Source organism: Rana temporaria, chromosome 13, assembly GCF_905171775.1.
Source record: "Rana temporaria chromosome 13, aRanTem1.1, whole genome shotgun sequence".
Classification (NCBI taxonomy): Eukaryota; Metazoa; Chordata; class Amphibia; order Anura; family Ranidae; genus Rana; species Rana temporaria.
In genome coordinates this window covers 10180196-10198059 of record NC_053501.1, presented here as the reverse complement: position 1 = coordinate 10198059, position 17864 = coordinate 10180196, and the positions used below count along the sequence as shown (strand labels likewise).

At 53.2% G+C, this 17864-nt stretch overlaps 2 protein-coding genes across 2 annotated transcripts in view; both read left to right on the top strand.

The window, feature by feature from the left end:
* The first annotated feature begins 165 nt into the window (after positions 1-165).
* NDUFB1 (NADH:ubiquinone oxidoreductase subunit B1) lies at positions 166-4963 on the top strand. Its single transcript, XM_040333631.1, has 3 exons — positions 166-318; positions 1472-1613; positions 4805-4963. Exons 1-3 carry the CDS (start codon positions 243-245, stop codon positions 4833-4835), a joined length of 249 nt encoding a protein of 82 aa, XP_040189565.1. The 5' UTR covers positions 166-242; the 3' UTR covers positions 4836-4963.
* Positions 4964-8382: 3419 nt separating this feature from the next.
* ATXN3 (ataxin 3) overlaps positions 8383-17864 on the top strand; it is a 41460-nt gene continuing 31978 nt past the window's right edge. Inside the window, exons 1-2 of the mRNA XM_040333838.1 lie at positions 8383-8500; positions 17652-17816. Of these exons, the coding sequence (XP_040189772.1) occupies positions 8477-8500; positions 17652-17816 (189 nt within the window). The 5' untranslated portion in view covers positions 8383-8476. The remainder of the gene's footprint in view (positions 8501-17651; positions 17817-17864) is intronic.

The following is a 17864-nucleotide window of genomic DNA, read 5'->3' as shown; positions in this document are numbered from 1 at the left end:
GGAAGCTACGTTCTGATTTTACTCTCCCCCTCCTTCAACGGCAAAATGGTTTCGCCCAGTGTCTCTTCCGGGATAGAGGGCGCGTCCAACTGTTCGCCTGAGGGGGGTGCTCATTCCGTATTTAGGTAATTACAGCACAGCGTACAGCCGTGTGCGGGTAATGTGTCACCTTTATCAGCTGTACTCCGGAGAGCAGGGAGTGTTATCACTGTATTATTAAGGGTGGGGGGTTATTGTCTTATATGACTCCCCCTAATAGCAGAGTGGACTCTTCCAGTGCCCTCTGTAGACATACATCACACATTGGACTGTTCTCTGGTGAGGAGCGCCGAGACACCCAGGAGGTATATATAGGGGAGTGTATTCTATATCCTCCTAGCCGTGAGTACGGTGGGCTCTTCCAGTGTCTTCTGCAGGCATACTGGGGAGGTCAAGGGGGGCAGGGACTGGGAAGGCCAGGGGGTGTACTGGAAGCTGCAACTGGGGAGACCTGGGAACGTATTGGGAGCTGCTACTGGGGGGGGGACTTACTGGGAGCTGCAACTGGGGAGACCAGGGGGGTTTACTGGGAGCTGCAACTGGGGAGAATGGGGGGTTACTGGGAGCTGCAACTGGGGAGACCAGGGGGGTTTACTGGGAGCTGCAACTGGGGAGACCGGGGAGGTGTACTGGGAGCTGCGACTGGGGAGACCGGGGAGGTGTACTGGGAGCTGCGACTGGGGAGCCCGGGGAGGTGTACTGGGAGCTGTGACTGGGGAGCCCAGGGAGGTGTACTGGGAGCTGCGACTGGGGAGGCATACTGGGAGGTGCGACTGGGGAGACCGGGGGCTTACTGGGAGCTGCGACTGGGGGGGCATACTGGGAGCTGCGACTGGGAAGACCGGGGGCTTACTGGGAGCTGCGACTGGGGAGACATGGGGCTTACTGGGAGCTGCGACTGGGGGGGGGCATACTGGGACCTGCGACTGGGGAGACCGGGGGTGTACTGGGAGCAGCGACTGGGGGGGTGGGGGTACTGGGCAGTGACTGATGGCCATGCTTTTTAATTATCCATAACGTTATCAGTCCCAGCATGACCTGACTGTCTTTGTTTAGGCTGTAAGATGATGGGAGTGGTAGTTGCTCATTAGCGTGTTCATGTTGTGTTCCTGGGAGACATACCAGAAAGTAGACCAAAGGTTTCTTTTGGAGAGACAAGTGAGCAGGACTGGAGGGGTCCTTGGAAGGCAATTGGGGCAGAAATCGTTAAAGGGGGGGCCCCAAGAGACGGGTGGGATTGGGGGGCCCTGAAAGATGGATAGAATAACAGAAACAGAGGGGGGGGGGCACTAAAGACAGATGGGAGTATAGGTCTGGAGGGACACCCCTGGGAGAGGGTGGGACCTCCCACACAGACAGACATAAGAATCTCAGGGATTGCACCCCAATCCTCAGGTCACCCCTAACATGTCCCCTCTTTTCTCTCTCTCAGCTATCATGAACTTTGTGACCTTTGTCCGGGAATTCTGGACCTTCTCCTTCCTGCCGGCTGGAATGCTGATCGGCTGGTATTTTGATCGGCGGTATGAAGAGAAGCTGTCCATCTTCAGACATAAAAGCAAACTCTTCCAAGGGTGAGAGACTTTTTCCTCTGATCATTTTACTACTTTCCCTGTTTTCCAGCTCCTCGGTTTGGTTGATTCCTCATTCGCTGGATGAGTGAGACATCTCGCTCATCCAGCCAGCAACAGCGCAACTTGTGGCAGTTTGTACTTTTTCTCTTTTTCTTTTTACCACACTATTATAGTTCTTGCCAGGTCACAAGAGTGACAGAAGCCCAACACTTGCACAGGGCAGTGCTCTCTGCAATTCTTCCCCCTTTTTTTTTTTCTGGGGGTGTAGGAACAACAAAAGCCATGCTGATTGGCTCCTGCGTATATCTGTGTGATCAGGGATATTCAGTGATAACAAGATCATAAAGGGACACTCCGTGGGAAGCAGGTTTGCTGTGACTGTATATAGGATTGAATAGTCCACAGAAACATACACTATATTGCCAAAAGTATTGGGACGCCTGCCTTTACATGCACATGAACTTTGATGGCATCCCAGTCCGTAGGGTTCAATATTGAGTTGGCCCCACCCTTTACGGCTATAACACCTTCAACTCTTATGGGAAGGCTGTCCACAAGGTTTAGGAGGGTGTCTATGGGAATATTTGAACTTTCTTCCAGAAGCGCAATTTGTGAGGTCAGGCACTGATGTTGAATGAGAAGGCCTGGCTCGCAGTCTCTGCTTTAATTTATCTCAAAGGTGTTCTATTGGGTTGAGGTCAGGACTCTGTGCAGGCCACCTTCCTCCACCCCAAACTCACTCATCCATGTCTTTATGGACTTTGCTTTGTGCACTGGTGCGCAGTCATGTGGGAACAGGAAGGGGCGGTCCCCAAACTGTTCCCACAAAGTTGGGAGCATGAAATTGTCCAAAATGTCTTGGTATGCTGACACCTTAAGAGTTCCCTTCACTGGAACTAAGGGGCCAAACCCAACCCCTGAAAAACAACCACACACCATAACCACCTCTCCGCCAAATTATTTGGACCAGTGCACAAAGCAAGGTCCATAAAGACATGGGCTGACTCCCTCTGACGAGCATCTGTATAGACACTTGGACTCCATCCACACCTGTGCGACTTTGATCCACATTTATACTCCCTGTATCAAAGTCGCATCAAAGTAGCGTTGGCACCTTTTCAAAGTCGCACTGATTTGAAGGGGTGCCATTGAAAAGAATGGGCTGCGACTTGTCATTTGACTTTGATGTCCCCCCCCCCCCCATGTTTTTTTTCCAATGAGTACAAGATCTTCTATGATTTGCATGAGGTGGCGATTGTGACATCACCTCTCTCTCTCTCTCTCTCTCTCTCCACCTCATCCAACTAGAGACCACTTTGTATTCATTGAAATAATGCAAAGCGTACTGTAAATAGTGTCTTTGCCGAAAAAGCCATTTCCTGTGTTTACTTATCACAGGGGTGTCAAACTCAATTTCATAGTGGGCCGCATCAGCATTATGATTGCCCTCAAAAGGGCCGGTTGTATATGTAAGATTAGATGTCCAGTGCATCCCCTCCCCTTACATTAGATGTCAAGAGCCACCCCACCATCAGAAGTTGAGTCCCCCACTCTCCCTTGCATCGCAGTGCATCCCCCTTTCCTTATGCTGCTGCTGGGAAGAAGCTGGATGCATTGCTTGAAAGTAGGGGTCTGGAGGAGGACCAGAGGAGGGCTGAAGCTCTCCTGCAGGTGCGAGAGCCACATGAAATGGCCTGGAGGGCCGTGGGATTTGTGTTTGACTCCTGTGACTTAGCAGCTGGGCAGTCGCTAAGTAAAGGACTCAGAAGACAGCGGCAATCACTGTAGTAGCAGTGCCTACTACAGTGATTTCCAGCTTCCACAGGTATTTTTTATATATATATATATATATATAAGTGTGTGTGTGTGTGTATATATATATATATATATATATATATATATATATATATATATATATATAAAAAAGTGTATGATACTGACATATAATCACACACATAGGTTGGACTTCTGATTTTTTTTTTTTTTTTTTCTCAACCTCATTTACGGTACTATAACTATGTAATATTTACGATGGTCCAGGCTGAATCAATGCAAGTTTGCAAAAAAATATCCATTCCTGGAATTCAGCTTTAAAGCAAATATGTCCTTTGTGCCACTATAAGGCTGCATTCACACCTGAGCGTTTTGTCGCCTGAAGCGTGACGCTCAAAAACGCTAGAGTGGGGAAAAAAAAAAAAATACATTATTCCCTATGGAGATGGTTCACATCTCCACTCCAAAACGCCTGACGCTCAAACAAGTTCCGGACCCTTTTTTGTCGCGCGAATCGGTCGGTTTGAGTGTTTACATTTCCCATAGAAAGTAATGGAAACGCTCGATTCAAGCGACGAGCGTTTCGTACGGGCGTTTTGTCGCTTTAATCAATAGAACATTTCACCCAGGCAGAAGATAAAAAAAAAAATCTACCAACATAGCAACAAGTGATGAAAAGATGATCATTTTTCCTATTGACTAAAATAAAAAACGTCAAAGTACAAAAACGTCGCACGACGCTGTATGCAAACGCGCAAATAAGCATGACAAAACGCCGGGAAAAAAAACGACCGAACGACCTACGCTCAGGTGTGAATGCAGCCTAAAACGTCTTCCTTTTTGTAGGTTCATTCAATTCTAGTCTCTTCATAGATGACATAATTATATTATTTCAATCAACTTAATTTCTCAATGACCTTTCGTCAAATAGCTGCCATGATTATGACACTTGGTGTTACATGTAATCTTATCCTACAATCCTCTAGGACAGGGATATGCAATTAGCGGACCTCCAGCTGTTGCAAAACAAGTCCCATCATGCCTCTGCCTCTGGGTGCCATGCTTGTGGCTGTCAGAGTCTTGCTAAGCCTCATGGGAATTGTAGTTCTGCAACAGCTGGAGGTCCGCTAATTGCATATCCCTGCTCTAGGATATCTATTTTCATTTACATTTATAAGAGTTACTTTCCTCAAAAAAAATAAAAAAAGGGCACTTAAGAGTTACTTTCCTGAATGATTATGCATTTTTCTACTATACTATTGTTCATGTTCTGTTAATGGAATATCCCATTTCTATTATATTATTGTATATGCTCTGTTAATTGAATTTTGTTAATAATTATAAAATATTTATAGTTGTTAGTTTGATATCAAACATTATTTACAATTAATAAGCGTTTTTCCTTTTTCTCTCTGAAGGGAGCTTGAGCCAAAAAAAGAAGAGTCGTAGAGATGGCGATCTGCAATGGTCTACACTGCAGACACTGCAGTCCAATGTTCGATTTCCTGTATAAATTGTGTATTTTGAAACCAGCTGTTATCTGTTATATATAATAAATATGATTTCAATGGTAATAATCCTTCAATTTTATTTCCTACTGAAATGTCTGAGATGATAAAAAAAAAAAAACGCATATGTAAACGGTATTCAAACCACACACGTGAGGTATCGCTGCGATTGGTAGAGCGAGAGCAATAATTCTAACCCTAGACCTCCTCTGTAACTCAAAACATGCAACCTGTAGAATTTTTTTAAATGTCGCCTATGGAGATTTTAAAGGGTAAAAGTTTGTCGCCATTCCACGAGCGGACGCAATTTTGAAGCGTGACATGATGGGTATCAATTTACTGGGCGTAACATTATCTTTCACAATATAAAAAAAATTGGGGTAACTTTAGTGTTGTCTTATTTTTTAATTAAAAAAAGTGTTCCCCCCCCCCCCCCAAAAAAGTGCGCTTGTAAGACTGCTGCGCAAATACAGTGTGACAGAAAGTATTGCAACAACCGCCATTTTATTCTCTAGGGTGTTAGAATAAAAAATATAATGTTTGGGGGCTCTAATTAGAGGGAAGGAGATGGCAGTGAAAACACTGGGGAAGCTCCATTAGAATTGCTGTTTTACTTGTCATGCCAATGGCCATCACAAGATGGCGCCAGATAACAGAAGGAAGCTTAGGCCTGCAGTGGGCCGCAAAGCCGTGGCCTCCATTATCGGCCGGCTTGGCCCGCCGCAATTGCGTGGCGGGGGCCCACGGAGACACATGATGGGGTATCCTGTGTCTCCGTGCGCCCCCACCACGCCGGCCGGCAATTGAGGCCGCGGCCTTCTGCAGGCCTAAGCTTCCCCGGGCGCCAGGTCGCTAATTCTAGTCGCAATTGCGACCGGATTTTGTCTAACCCTGCTTTAAAGAAGATTTCCAGGGATGGATATTTTATACATTGTTGCATCTTGGACCAATGTAACTATTCATATACATACCTGGCTGATGCTCTTGGGAGCTGGAAATCATTGAAGCAGACGCCACTACTCCAGTGATCTCCACCATCTTCCGGCTGCCCTGCTGCCACACAGGAGTACAGTTTGGCTTGGGCACCATTCAGAGAAAGCTTTGCCCTAATCCTGAATTAATGCAAAACCTTCTCTTATTGGATGGGGTGGAGAGGCAGGATGGTGATGTCACACTCTCCACCACATCCAATAGGAGAATGCTTTCTATTCATTCAGAAAAGGGGAATGGTTCCGGTGCCAAGCGGCTGACCTCTTGGGTTCAGAATGCAGCAGAGCATTTGCTTGGCACCGGAGCCAAAAGCTAATGAAGATCAGTGGTGTAGTGGGGTCTATGTGATTTCCAGCTTCCAGAGGCAAGCTGGTCCAAGCTGGATCTATGTATAAAATATCCATATCTGGAATTCTTTAAATGTTTTGAATGAGCTGATTGATTCTGGTAGCACATGTGCTATACAGTACTAGCGAACAGAGGGTTCCCTTTTCTGTGGGGAAAGGAGGGGGTGATGATGTAATACACGTGCATATCGAGCTGGCCAGTAAATCAGAATGCCTGCCTATCCTGTAGCTCTTCAATGCATGAGCTAAATTTAAAGCTTGTGTTTTTTTCACTTTAACGCATCCTATGCGTTAAGGTGAAATAACATCTTCTAATAACAGGCCCCCCTCCCCGTTTTACTCGCCTGAGCCCCGTAATTCCCGCGGAGACGCACTCTTCCTCTGCCCGGGGTTCTCGGCTCTTGTTTGGATAGATTGATAGCAGGGAGAGCGCTTCTCATAGGGGGTTATGCGGTGAGGAGCTACCAGTGCCGCAGGGGGACCCCAGAAGAGGAGGTTCGGGGTCACTCTGTGCAAAACGAACTGCGCAGTGGAGGTGAGTTTTAAAATTGTTTTAATTCCAGAATGGAGATAACAATCCCTTTGCAGTTGCACTGCAATGGTTAAATGCTCATTAGACCTGGGGGTGATGATCAGACTCTGTTAGCCACTTGCCTACTGGGCACTTTTACCCCCTTCCTGCACAGGTCAATTTTCAGCGCTGTCACACTTTGAATGACAATTGCACGGTCATGCAACACTTCCTTCTGTGGCACCTGCCCAGAGCTGCTAGTGACTTTTGGTGGAAGTGCCTGCCAGTGCTAAATATACTGGGCTAGATTCAGGTACAATTGCGCTTTTTTTTACGGAGGCGCAGGGTAACGTTTTTGCCCTGCGCCCCCGCAAATTTACTGCGCTGCCCTTGATTCACGGAGCAGTAGCTCCGTAAATTGCGTGGGCGCGCTGGCAAAATGCCCGGCGTAAGCGCGCGCAATTTAAATGATCCCGTAGGGGACGGGAATCATTTAAATTAGGTGCGTTCCCGCGCCGATCGTAGAGCGCATGCTCCGTCGGGAAACTTTCCCGACGTGCATTGCGGCAAATGACGTCGCAAGGACGTCATTTGCTTCAAAGTGAACGTGAATGGCGTCCAGCGCCATTCACGAATCACTTACCCAAACTACGTAAATTTGAAATTTTGCGACGCGGGAACGACGGGTATACGTAAAATGACGTAAACTGCGTACGCAGGGCTCGCGTAACGTTATGAATCGGCGTTAGTATGCAATTTGCATACTATACGCTGAGCACAATGGTAACGCCACCTAGCGGCCATCGCAAGAATGCAGCCTAAGATATGCGGGCATAAGAGCCTTATGCCGCGCATATCTTCGGCTGCAGTCGGCGTAACGAGGTTCCTGAATCAGGAGCATTCGTTACGCCGGGGCAAGTAATTAATTGCGCTGTGTAACTATGGTTACAGAGGCGCAATTGCTTCTTGAATCCAGGCCACTGTTGACAATGTCAACCCTGGGCAGCGTGGGCTCAAGCGGCAGCTGCTTTGGGCCCCATTAAAATGATGGGGCCCGGGGCAGCTTCTCTCTTTGCCCCTCCTGAAAGATGGCCCTGACTGAGACGTAGTTGAACGCATACTTTGGTCCGGAGTGATTGTAACGATTTCCCTGATGACTCGGCAACTGCAAAAAATATTGGCCATAACCGCATTAACTGGGTCTATTCTGCTTCATTCTCAGGTACAGTCATCATGGGCTGTGCAGGGAGTAGAGCTGAGGCAGGGGCATGGCAGGCTCCACCCACTACAGAAAACTACAGGAGGGGGCGGAGACAAGACCAGTCACCCTGCATAGGGAGGGAGAGCGGTCTTTATTACATACAGAAATCTCACACCAGATTACTGCACAGATCTGTAAGAAATACACAAAGCACACCGAGATTCAAGATAAATACACAGGACCAATTTATTTCGATCTTATTTACTTATTCAGCTTGGACAAAGTCCTTTCAGCAGTGTCTTCACACGATTCCCACCAGTGGTGGCAAGTTGCCAGCTTCCAATATGGCGGCCGCAGGACACTGACGTCTTTGGGCGTTCTATGTGTGTCATGTGACTCCTAAGCTGGTCAGCTGACTGGAAGAGGACGCGTGGTCAGGTGACAGGATACACTTACATCGATTGGACGGTTTACTACCGGCACAGCCGTGTCGTGTGCGGGAGGGGCGGGGTCGCCTGCTGAGACAAATAAACATGGAGGTGATCTTTCACGAGAAAGTAAGTGGGAGGCGAGGGAGCCGGGAAGAGCTATGGGGGGCTGAGGGTCTTGTGTGTGGAAGCTCAATACTACCCTAGACCGAGGATGTGAGAGGGGCCTACCTGAGAGAGGAAAAAAAGAGAGAGAGAGATATCCCTGACCTCACCCGAGAGAGACCCCATCCCTGTCCTCACAAGAGAGAGAGAGAGACCCCATCCCTGTCCTCACCAGAGAGAGAGAGAGACCCCATCCCTGTCCTCACAAGAGAGAGAGAGAGAGACCCCATCCCTGTCCTCACCAGAGAGAGAGAGAGACCCCATCCCTGTCCTCACCAGAGAGAGAGAGAGACCCCATCCCTGTCCTCACCAGAGAGAGAGAGAGACCCCATCCCTGTCCTCACCAGAGAGAGAGAGAGACCCCCATCCCTGTCCTCACCAGAGAGAGAGAGAGACCCCATCCCTGTCCTCACCAGAGAGAGAGAGAGACCCCATCCCTGTCCTCACCAGAGAGAGAGAGAGACCCCATCCCTGTCCTCACCAGAGAGAGAGAGAGACCCCATCCCTGTCCTCACCAGAGAGAGAGAGAGACCCCATCCCTGTCCTCACCAGAGAGAGAGAGAGACCCCATCCCTGTCCTCACCAGAGAGAGAGAGAGACCCCATCCCTGTCCTCACCAGAGAGAGAGAGAGACCCCATCCCTGTCCTCACCAGAGAGAGAGAGAGAGACCCCATCCCTGTCCTCACCAGAGAGAGAGAGAGACCCCATCCCTGTCCTCACCAGAGAGAGAGAGAGACCCCATCCCTGTCCTCACCAGAGAGAGAGAGAGACCCCATCCCTGTCCTCACCAGAGAGAGAGAGAGACCCCATCCCTGTCCTCACCAGAGAGAGAGAGAGACCCCATCCCTGTCCTCACCAGAGAGAGAGAGAGACCCCATCCCTGTCCTCACCAGAGAGAGAGAGAGACCCCATCCCTGTCCTCACCAGAGAGAGAGAGAGACCCCATCCCTGTCCTCACCAGAGAGAGAGAGAGACCCCATCCCTGTCCTCACCAGAGAGAGAGAGACCCCATCCCTGTCCTCACCAGAGAGAGAGAGACCCCATCCCTGTCCTCACCAGAGAGAGAGAGACCCCATCCCTGTCCTCACCAGAGAGAGAGAGACCCCATCCCTGTCCTCACCAGAGAGAGAGAGACCCCATCCCTGTCCTCACCAGAGAGAGAGAGACCCCATCCCTGTCCTCACCAGAGAGAGAGAGACCCCATCCCTGTCCTCACCAGAGAGAGAGAGACCCCATCCCTGTCCTCACCAGAGAGAGAGAGACCCCATCCCTGTCCTCACCAGAGAGAGAGAGACCCCATCCCTGTCCTCACCAGAGAGAGAGAGACCCCATCCCTGTCCTCACCAGAGAGAGAGAGAGACCCCACATCCCTGTCCTCACCAGAGAGAGAGAGACCCCATCCCTGTCCTCACCAGAGAGAGAGAGAGACCCCATCCCTGTCCTCACCAGAGAGAGAGAGAGACCCCATCCCTGTCCTCACCAGAGAGAGAGAGAGACCCCATCCCTGTCCTCACCAGAGAGAGAGAGACCCCATCCCTGTCCTCACCAGAGAGAGAGAGAGACCCCATCCCTGTCCTCACCAGAGAGAGAGAGACCCCATCCCTGTCCTCACCAGAGAGAGAGAGACCCCCATCCCTGTCCTCACCAGAGAGAGAGAGACCCCACATCCCTGTCCTCACCAGAGAGAGAGAGACCCCACATCCCTGTCCTCACCAGAGAGAGAGAGACCCCACATCCCTGTCCTCACCAGAGAGAGAGAGACCCCCACATCCCTGTCCTCACCAGAGAGAGACCCCACATCCCTGTCCTCACCAGAGAGAGAGAGACCCCACATCCCTGTCCTCACCAGAGAGAGAGAGACCCCACATCCCTGTCCTCACCAGAGAGAGAGAGACCCCACATCCCTGTCCTCACCAGAGAGAGAGAGACCCCACATCCCTGTCCTCACCAGAGAGAGAGAGACCCCACATCCCTGTCCTCACCAGAGAGAGAGAGACCCCACATCCCTGTCCTCACCAGAGAGAGAGAGACCCCACATCCCTGTCCTCACCAGAGAGAGAGAGACCCCACATCCCTGTCCTCACCAGAGAGAGAGAGACCCCACATCCCTGTCCTCACCAGAGAGAGAGAGACCCCACATCCCTGTCCTCACCAGAGAGAGAGAGACCCCACATCCCTGTCCTCACCAGAGAGAGAGAGACCCCACATCCCTGTCCTCACCAGAGAGAGAGAGACCCCACATCCCTGTCCTCACCAGAGAGAGAGAGACCCCACATCCCTGTCCTCACCAGAGAGAGAGAGACCCCACATCCCTGTCCTCACCAGAGAGAGAGAGACCCCACATCCCTGTCCTCACCAGAGAGAGAGAGACCCCACATCCCTGTCCTCACCAGAGAGAGAGAGACCCCACATCCCTGTCCTCACCAGAGAGAGAGAGACCCCACATCCCTGTCCTCACCAGAGAGAGAGAGACCCCACATCCCTGTCCTCACCAGAGAGAGAGAGACCCCACATCCCTGTCCTCACCAGAGAGAGAGAGACCCCACATCCCTGTCCTCACCAGAGAGAGAGAGACCCCACATCCCTGTCCTCACCAGAGAGAGAGACCCCACATCCCTGTCCTCACCAGAGAGAGAGACCCCACATCCCTGTCCTCACCAGAGAGAGAGACCCCACATCCCTGTCCTCACCAGAGAGAGAGACCCCACATCCCTGTCCTCACCAGAGAGAGAGACCCCACATCCCTGTCCTCACCAGAGAGAGAGACCCCACATCCCTGTCCTCACCAGAGAGAGAGACCCCACATCCCTGTCCTCACCAGAGAGAGAGACCCCACATCCCTGTCCTCACCAGAGAGAGAGACCCCACATCCCTGTCCTCACCAGAGAGAGAGACCCCACATCCCTGTCCTCACCAGAGAGAGAGACCCCACATCCCTGTCCTCACCAGAGAGAGAGACCCCACATCCCTGTCCTCACCAGAGAGAGACCCCACATCCCTGTCCTCACCAGAGAGAGAGACCCCACATCCCTGTCCTCACCAGAGAGAGAGACCCCACATCCCTGTCCTCACCAGAGAGAGAGACCCCACATCCCTGTCCTCACCAGAGAGAGAGACCCCACATCCCTGTCCTCACCAGAGAGAGAGACCCCACATCCCTGTCCTCACCAGAGAGAGAGAGACCCCACATCCCTGTCCTCACCAGAGAGAGAGAGAGACCCCACATCCCTGTCCTCACCAGAGAGAGAGAGAGACCCCACATCCCTGTCCTCACCAGAGAGAGAGAGAGACCCCACATCCCTGTCCTCACCAGAGAGAGAGAGACCCCACATCCCTGTCCTCACCAGAGAGAGAGAGACCACACATCCCTGTCCTCACCAGAGAGAGAGAGACCCCACATCCCTGTCCTCACCAGAGAGAGAGAGACCCCACATCCCTGTCCTCACCAGAGAGAGAGAGACCCCACATCCCTGTCCTCACCAGAGAGAGAGAGAGAGACCCCACATCCCTGTCCTCACCAGAGAGAGAGAGAGAGACCCCACCCCTGTCCTCACCAGAGAGAGAGAGAGAGACCCCATCCCTGTCCTCACCAGAGAGAGAGAGAGAGACCCCACACCCCTGTCCTCACCAGAGAGAGAGAGAGAGACCCCATCCCTGTCCTCACCAGAGAGAGAGAGAGAGACCCCACATCCCTGTCCTCACCAGAGAGAGAGAGAGACCCCACATCCCTGTCCTCACCAGAGAGAGAGAGACCCCACATCCCTGTCATCACCAGAGAGAGAGAGACCCCCATCCCTGTCCTCACCAGAGAGAGAGACCCCACATCCCTGTCCTCACCAGAGAGAGAGAGACCCCACATCCCTGTCCTCACCAGAGAGAGAGAGACCCCACATCCCTGTCCTCACCAGAGAGAGAGAGACCCCACATCCCTGTCCTCACCAGAGAGAGAGAGACCCCACATCCCTGTCCTCACCAGAGAGAGAGAGACCCCACATCCCTGTCCTCACCAGAGAGAGAGAGACCCCACATCCCTGTCCTCACCAGAGAGAGAGAGAGAGACCCCACATCCCTGTCCTCACCAGAGAGAGAGAGAGAGACCCCACATCCCTGTCCTCACCAGAGAGAGAGAGAGACCCCCATCCCTGTCCTCACCAGAGAGAGAGAGAGAGACCCCACATCCCTGTCCTCACCAGAGAGAGAGAGAGAGAGACCCCACATCCCTGTCCTCACCAGAGAGAGAGAGAGAGAGAGACCCCACATCCCTGTCCTCACCAGAGAGAGAGAGAGAGAGAGAGACCCCACATCCCTGTCCTCACCAGAGAGAGAGAGACCCCACATCCCTGTCCTCACCAGAGAGAGAGAGACCCCACATCCCTGTCCTCACCAGAGAGAGAGAGACCCCACATCCCTGTCCTCACCAGAGAGAGAGAGACCCCCACATCCCTGTCCTCACCAGAGAGAGACCCCACATCCCTGTCCTCACCAGAGAGAGAGAGAGAGAGACCCCACATCCCTGTCCTCACCAGAGAGAGAGAGACCCCACATCCCTGTCCTCACCAGAGAGAGAGACCCCACATCCCTGTCCTCACCAGAGAGAGAGACCCCACATCCCTGTCCTCACCAGAGAGAGAGAGACCCCACATCCCTGTCCTCACCAGAGAGAAAGAGACCCCACATCCCTGTCCTCACCAGAGAGAAAGAGACCCCACATCCCTGTCCTCACCAGAGAGAAAGAGACCCCACATCCCTGTCCTCACCAGAGAGAGAGACCCCACATCCCTGTCCTCACCAGAGAGAGAGAGAGAGAGAGAGACCCCACATCCCTGTCCTCACCAGAGAGAGAGAGAGAGAGACCCCACATCCCTGTCCTCACCAGAGAGAGACCACACATCCCTGTCCTCACCAGAGAGAGAGAGAGACCCCCATCCCTGTCCTCACCAGAGAGAGAGAGAGACCCCCATCCCTGTCCTCACCAGAGAGAGAGAGACCCCCATCCCTGTCCTCACCAGAGAGAGAGAGACCCCATCCCTGTCCTCACCAGAGAGAGAGAGACCCCACATCCCTGTCCTCACCAGAGAGAGAGAGACCCCACATCCCTGTCCTCACCAGAGAGAGAGAGAGACCCCACATCCCTGTCCTCACCAGAGAGAGAGAGACCCCACATCCCCGTCCTCACCAGAGAGAGAGAGACCCCACATCCCCGTCCTCACCAGAGAGAGAGAGACCCCACATCCCTGTCCTCACCAGAGAGAGAGAGACCCCACATCCCTGTCCTCACCAGAGAGAGAGAGACCCCACATCCCTGTCCTCACCAGAGAGAGATAGAGAGAGAGACCCCACATCCCTGTCCTCACCAGAGAGAGAGAGAGAGACCCCATCCCTGTCCTCACCAGAGAGAGAGAGAGACCCCATCCCTGTCCTCACCAGAGAGAGAGACCCCATCCCTGTCCTCACCAGAGAGAGAGAGAGACCCCATCCCTGTCCTCACCAGAGAGAGAGAGACCCCATCCCTGTCCTCACCAGAGAGAGAGAGAGACCCCATCCCTGTCCTCACCAGAGAGAGAGAGAGACCCCATCCCTGTCCTCACCAGATAGAGAGAGACCCCATCCCTGTCCTCACCAGAGAGAGAGAGACCCCACATCCCTGTCCTCACCAGAGAGAGAGAGACCCCACATCCCTGTCCTCACCAGAGAGAGAGAGAGAGAGAGAGACCCCACATCCCTGTCCTCACCAGAGAGAGAGAGACCCCACATCCCTGTCCTCGCCAGAGAGAGACCCCACATCCCTGTCCTCGCCAGAGAGAGAGAGACCCCACATCCCTGTCCTCACCAGAGAGAGAGAGACCCCACATCCCTGTCCTCACCAGAGAGAGAGAGACCCCACATCCCTGTCCTCACCAGAGAGAGAGAGACCCCACATCCCTGTCCTCACCAGAGAGAGAGAGACCCCACATCCCTGTCCTCACCAGAGAGAGAGAGAGAGAGAGAGACCCCCATCCCTGTCCTCACCAGAGAGAGAGAGAGAGACCCCCATCCCTGTCCTCACCAGAGAGAGAGAGAGACCCCCATCCCTGTCCTCACCAGAGAGAGAGAGAGACCCCCATCCCTGTCCTCACCAGAGAGAGAGAGACCCCACATCCCCGTCCTCACCAGAGAGAGAGAGACCCCACATCCCTGTCCTCACCAGAGAGAGAGAGACCCCACATCCCTGTCCTCACCAGAGAGAGATAGAGAGAGAGACCCCACATCCCTGTCCTCACCAGAGAGAGAGAGACCCCACATCCCTGTCCTCACCAGAGAGAGAGAGAGAGAGACCCCCTCCCTGCCCTCACCAGAGAGAGAGAGAGACCCCCTCCCTGCCCTCACCAGAGAGAGAGAGAGAGACCCCCTCCCTGCCCTCACCAGAGAGAGAGAGAGAGACCCCCTCCCTGCCCTCACCAGAGAGAGAGAGAGAGACCCCCTCCCTGCCCTCACCAGAGAGAGACCCCCTCCCTGCCCTCACCAGAGAGCGAGCCCATCCCTGTCCTCACCAGAGAGAGAGCGAGCCCATCCCTGTCCTCACCAGAGAGAGAGCGAGCCCATCCCTGTCCTCACCAGAGAGAGAGAGAGCCCATCCCTGTCCTCACCAGAGAGAGAGAGACCCCACATCCCTGTCCTCACCAGAGAGAGAGAGAGAGACCCCACATCCCTGTCCTCACCAGAGAGAGAGAGAGAGAGACCCCACATCCCTGTCCTCACCAGAGAGAGAGAGAGAGACCCCACATCCCTGTCCTCACCAGAGAGAGAGAGACCCCACATCCCTGTCCTCACCAGAGAGAGAGAGACCCCACATCCCTGTCCTCACCAGAGAGAGAGACCCCACATCCCTGTCCTCACCAGAGAGAGAGACCCCACATCCCTGTCCTCACCAGAGAGAGAGACCCCACATCCCTGTCCTCACCAGAGAGAGAGACCCCACATCCCTGTCCTCACCAGAGAGAGAGACCCCACATCCCTGTCCTCACCAGAGAGAGAGACCCCACATCCCTGTCCTCACCAGAGAGAGAGACCCCACATCCCTGTCCTCACCAGAGAGAGAGACCCCACATCCCTGTCCTCACCAGAGAGAGAGACCCCACATCCCTGTCCTCACCAGAGAGAGAGACCCCACATCCCTGTCCTCACCAGAGAGAGAGACCCCACATCCCTGTCCTCACCAGAGAGAGAGACCCCACATCCCTGTCCTCACCAGAGAGAGAGACCCCACATCCCTGTCCTCACCAGAGAGAGAGACCCCACATCCCTGTCCTCACCAGAGAGAGAGACCCCACATCCCTGTCCTCACCAGAGAGAGAGACCCCACATCCCTGTCCTCACCAGAGAGAGAGACCCCACATCCCTGTCCTCACCAGAGAGAGAGACCCCACATCCCTGTCCTCACCAGAGAGAGAGACCCCACATCCCTGTCCTCACCAGAGAGAGAGACCCCACATCCCTGTCCTCACCAGAGAGAGAGACCCCACATCCCTGTCCTCACCAGAGAGAGAGACCCCACATCCCTGTCCTCACCAGAGAGAGAGACCCCACATCCCTGTCCTCACCAGAGAGAGAGACCCCACATCCCTGTCCTCACCAGAGAGAGAGACCCCACATCCCTGTCCTCACCAGAGAGAGAGACCCCACATCCCTGTCCTCACCAGAGAGAGAGACCCCACATCCCTGTCCTCACCAGAGAGAGAGACCCCACATCCCTGTCCTCACCAGAGAGAGAGACCCCACATCCCTGTCCTCACCAGAGAGAGAGACCCCACATCCCTGTCCTCACCAGAGAGAGAGACCCCACATCCCTGTCCTCACCAGAGAGAGAGACCCCACATCCCTGTCCTCACCAGAGAGAGAGACCCCACATCCCTGTCCTCACCAGAGAGAGAGACCCCACATCCCTGTCCTCACCAGAGAGAGAGACCCCACATCCCTGTCCTCACCAGAGAGAGAGACCCCACATCCCTGTCCTCACCAGAGAGAGAGACCCCACATCCCTGTCCTCACCAGAGAGAGAGACCCCACATCCCTGTCCTCACCAGAGAGAGAGACCCCACATCCCTGTCCTCACCAGAGAGAGAGACCCCACATCCCTGTCCTCACCAGAGAGAGAGACCCCACATCCCTGTCCTCACCAGAGAGAGACCCCACATCCCTGTCCTCACCAGAGAGAGACCCCACATCCCTGTCCTCACCAGAGAGAGACCCCACATCCCTGTCTTCACCAGAGAGAGACCGAGAGAGACCCCACATCCCTGTCCTCGCCAGAGAGAGACCGAGAGAGACCCCACATCCCTGTCCTCGCCAGAGAGAGACCGAGAGAGACCCCACATCCCTGTCCTCGCCAGAGAGAGACCGAGAGAGACCCCACATCCCTGTCCTCGCCAGAGAGCGAGTCCCCACATCCCTGTCCTCGCCAGAGAGCGAGACCCCACATCCCTGTCCTCGCCAGAGAGCGAGACCCCACATCCCTGTCCTCGCCAGAGAGCGAGACCCCACATCCCTGTCCTCGCCAGAGAGCGAGACCCCACATCCCTGTCCTCGCCAGAGAGCGAGACCCCACATCCCTGTCCTCCCCCAAGAGAGGAGGAGGCACCACGCAGTGCCACTGACCACCATTGTTGGCAATCCCAAATTATTGGTGTTTCCTCTTATTGCAGTAAATCATAAAACATTCATTGCGGTTATCTAACACCACCAATAGAAAGCCCTGTCTGGGGAAAATAAAAAAAAGATGTTATGTGGTAGAGTAATTGTCGGTCAAACGATCATATCACCTAAAAATGGCCTTGGACAGGGAATTACCGGCTGATATTAAAGTAGTTAAATGTCAGTTTCTGGTGGATGTCTGACAATTGGATCCCGTCATGGCTCCTCCCTCTCCATTGCATTTCCAATATTGCATTTTGGGTGAGTGCAGCATTCAGAGCGAGAGCAACCCAAGCTGAGCAGAAGAGGTAGGTGGGCAATCTTCCTGCTGCAGTCAACAATAAATCTAGAACTCCAGCAGGTGACAGCTCCCCCCCCGACCCCCCAACACTTCTGGGTGGACCGACCCTTTAAATATGTGACTCCCCCCTTTCTGTATTCCAGCAAGAGGCCTCTCTGTGTGCCCAGCACTGCCTGAACAACCTGCTCCAAGGAGAGTACTTCAGCCCCGTGGAATTATCTTCTATCGCCATGCAGCTGGATGAGCAGGAGCGCATGAGAATGGCGGAAGGAGGGCTACAAAGTGCCGAATATAGGACCTTCATGCAAGTACGCATTTTTATTTCCAAAATTAATCTGATTAACCCTTTAACCACT

What these genes read in the sequence shown, in the direction of transcription:
- NDUFB1 (XM_040333631.1), top strand. Translation starts at nt 243, where the DNA reads ATGACTCCCCCTAATAGCAGAGTGGACTCTTCCAGTGCCCTCTGTAGA. An exon ending in ACACATTGGACTGTTCTCTG is followed by an intron (nt 319 to 1,471) that starts GTGAGGAGCGCC and finishes TCTCTCTCTCAG; the next exon opens with CTATCATGAACTTTGTGACC. An exon ending in AAAAGCAAACTCTTCCAAGG is followed by an intron (nt 1,614 to 4,804) that starts GTGAGAGACTTT and finishes TTCTCTCTGAAG; the next exon opens with GGAGCTTGAGCCAAAAAAAG.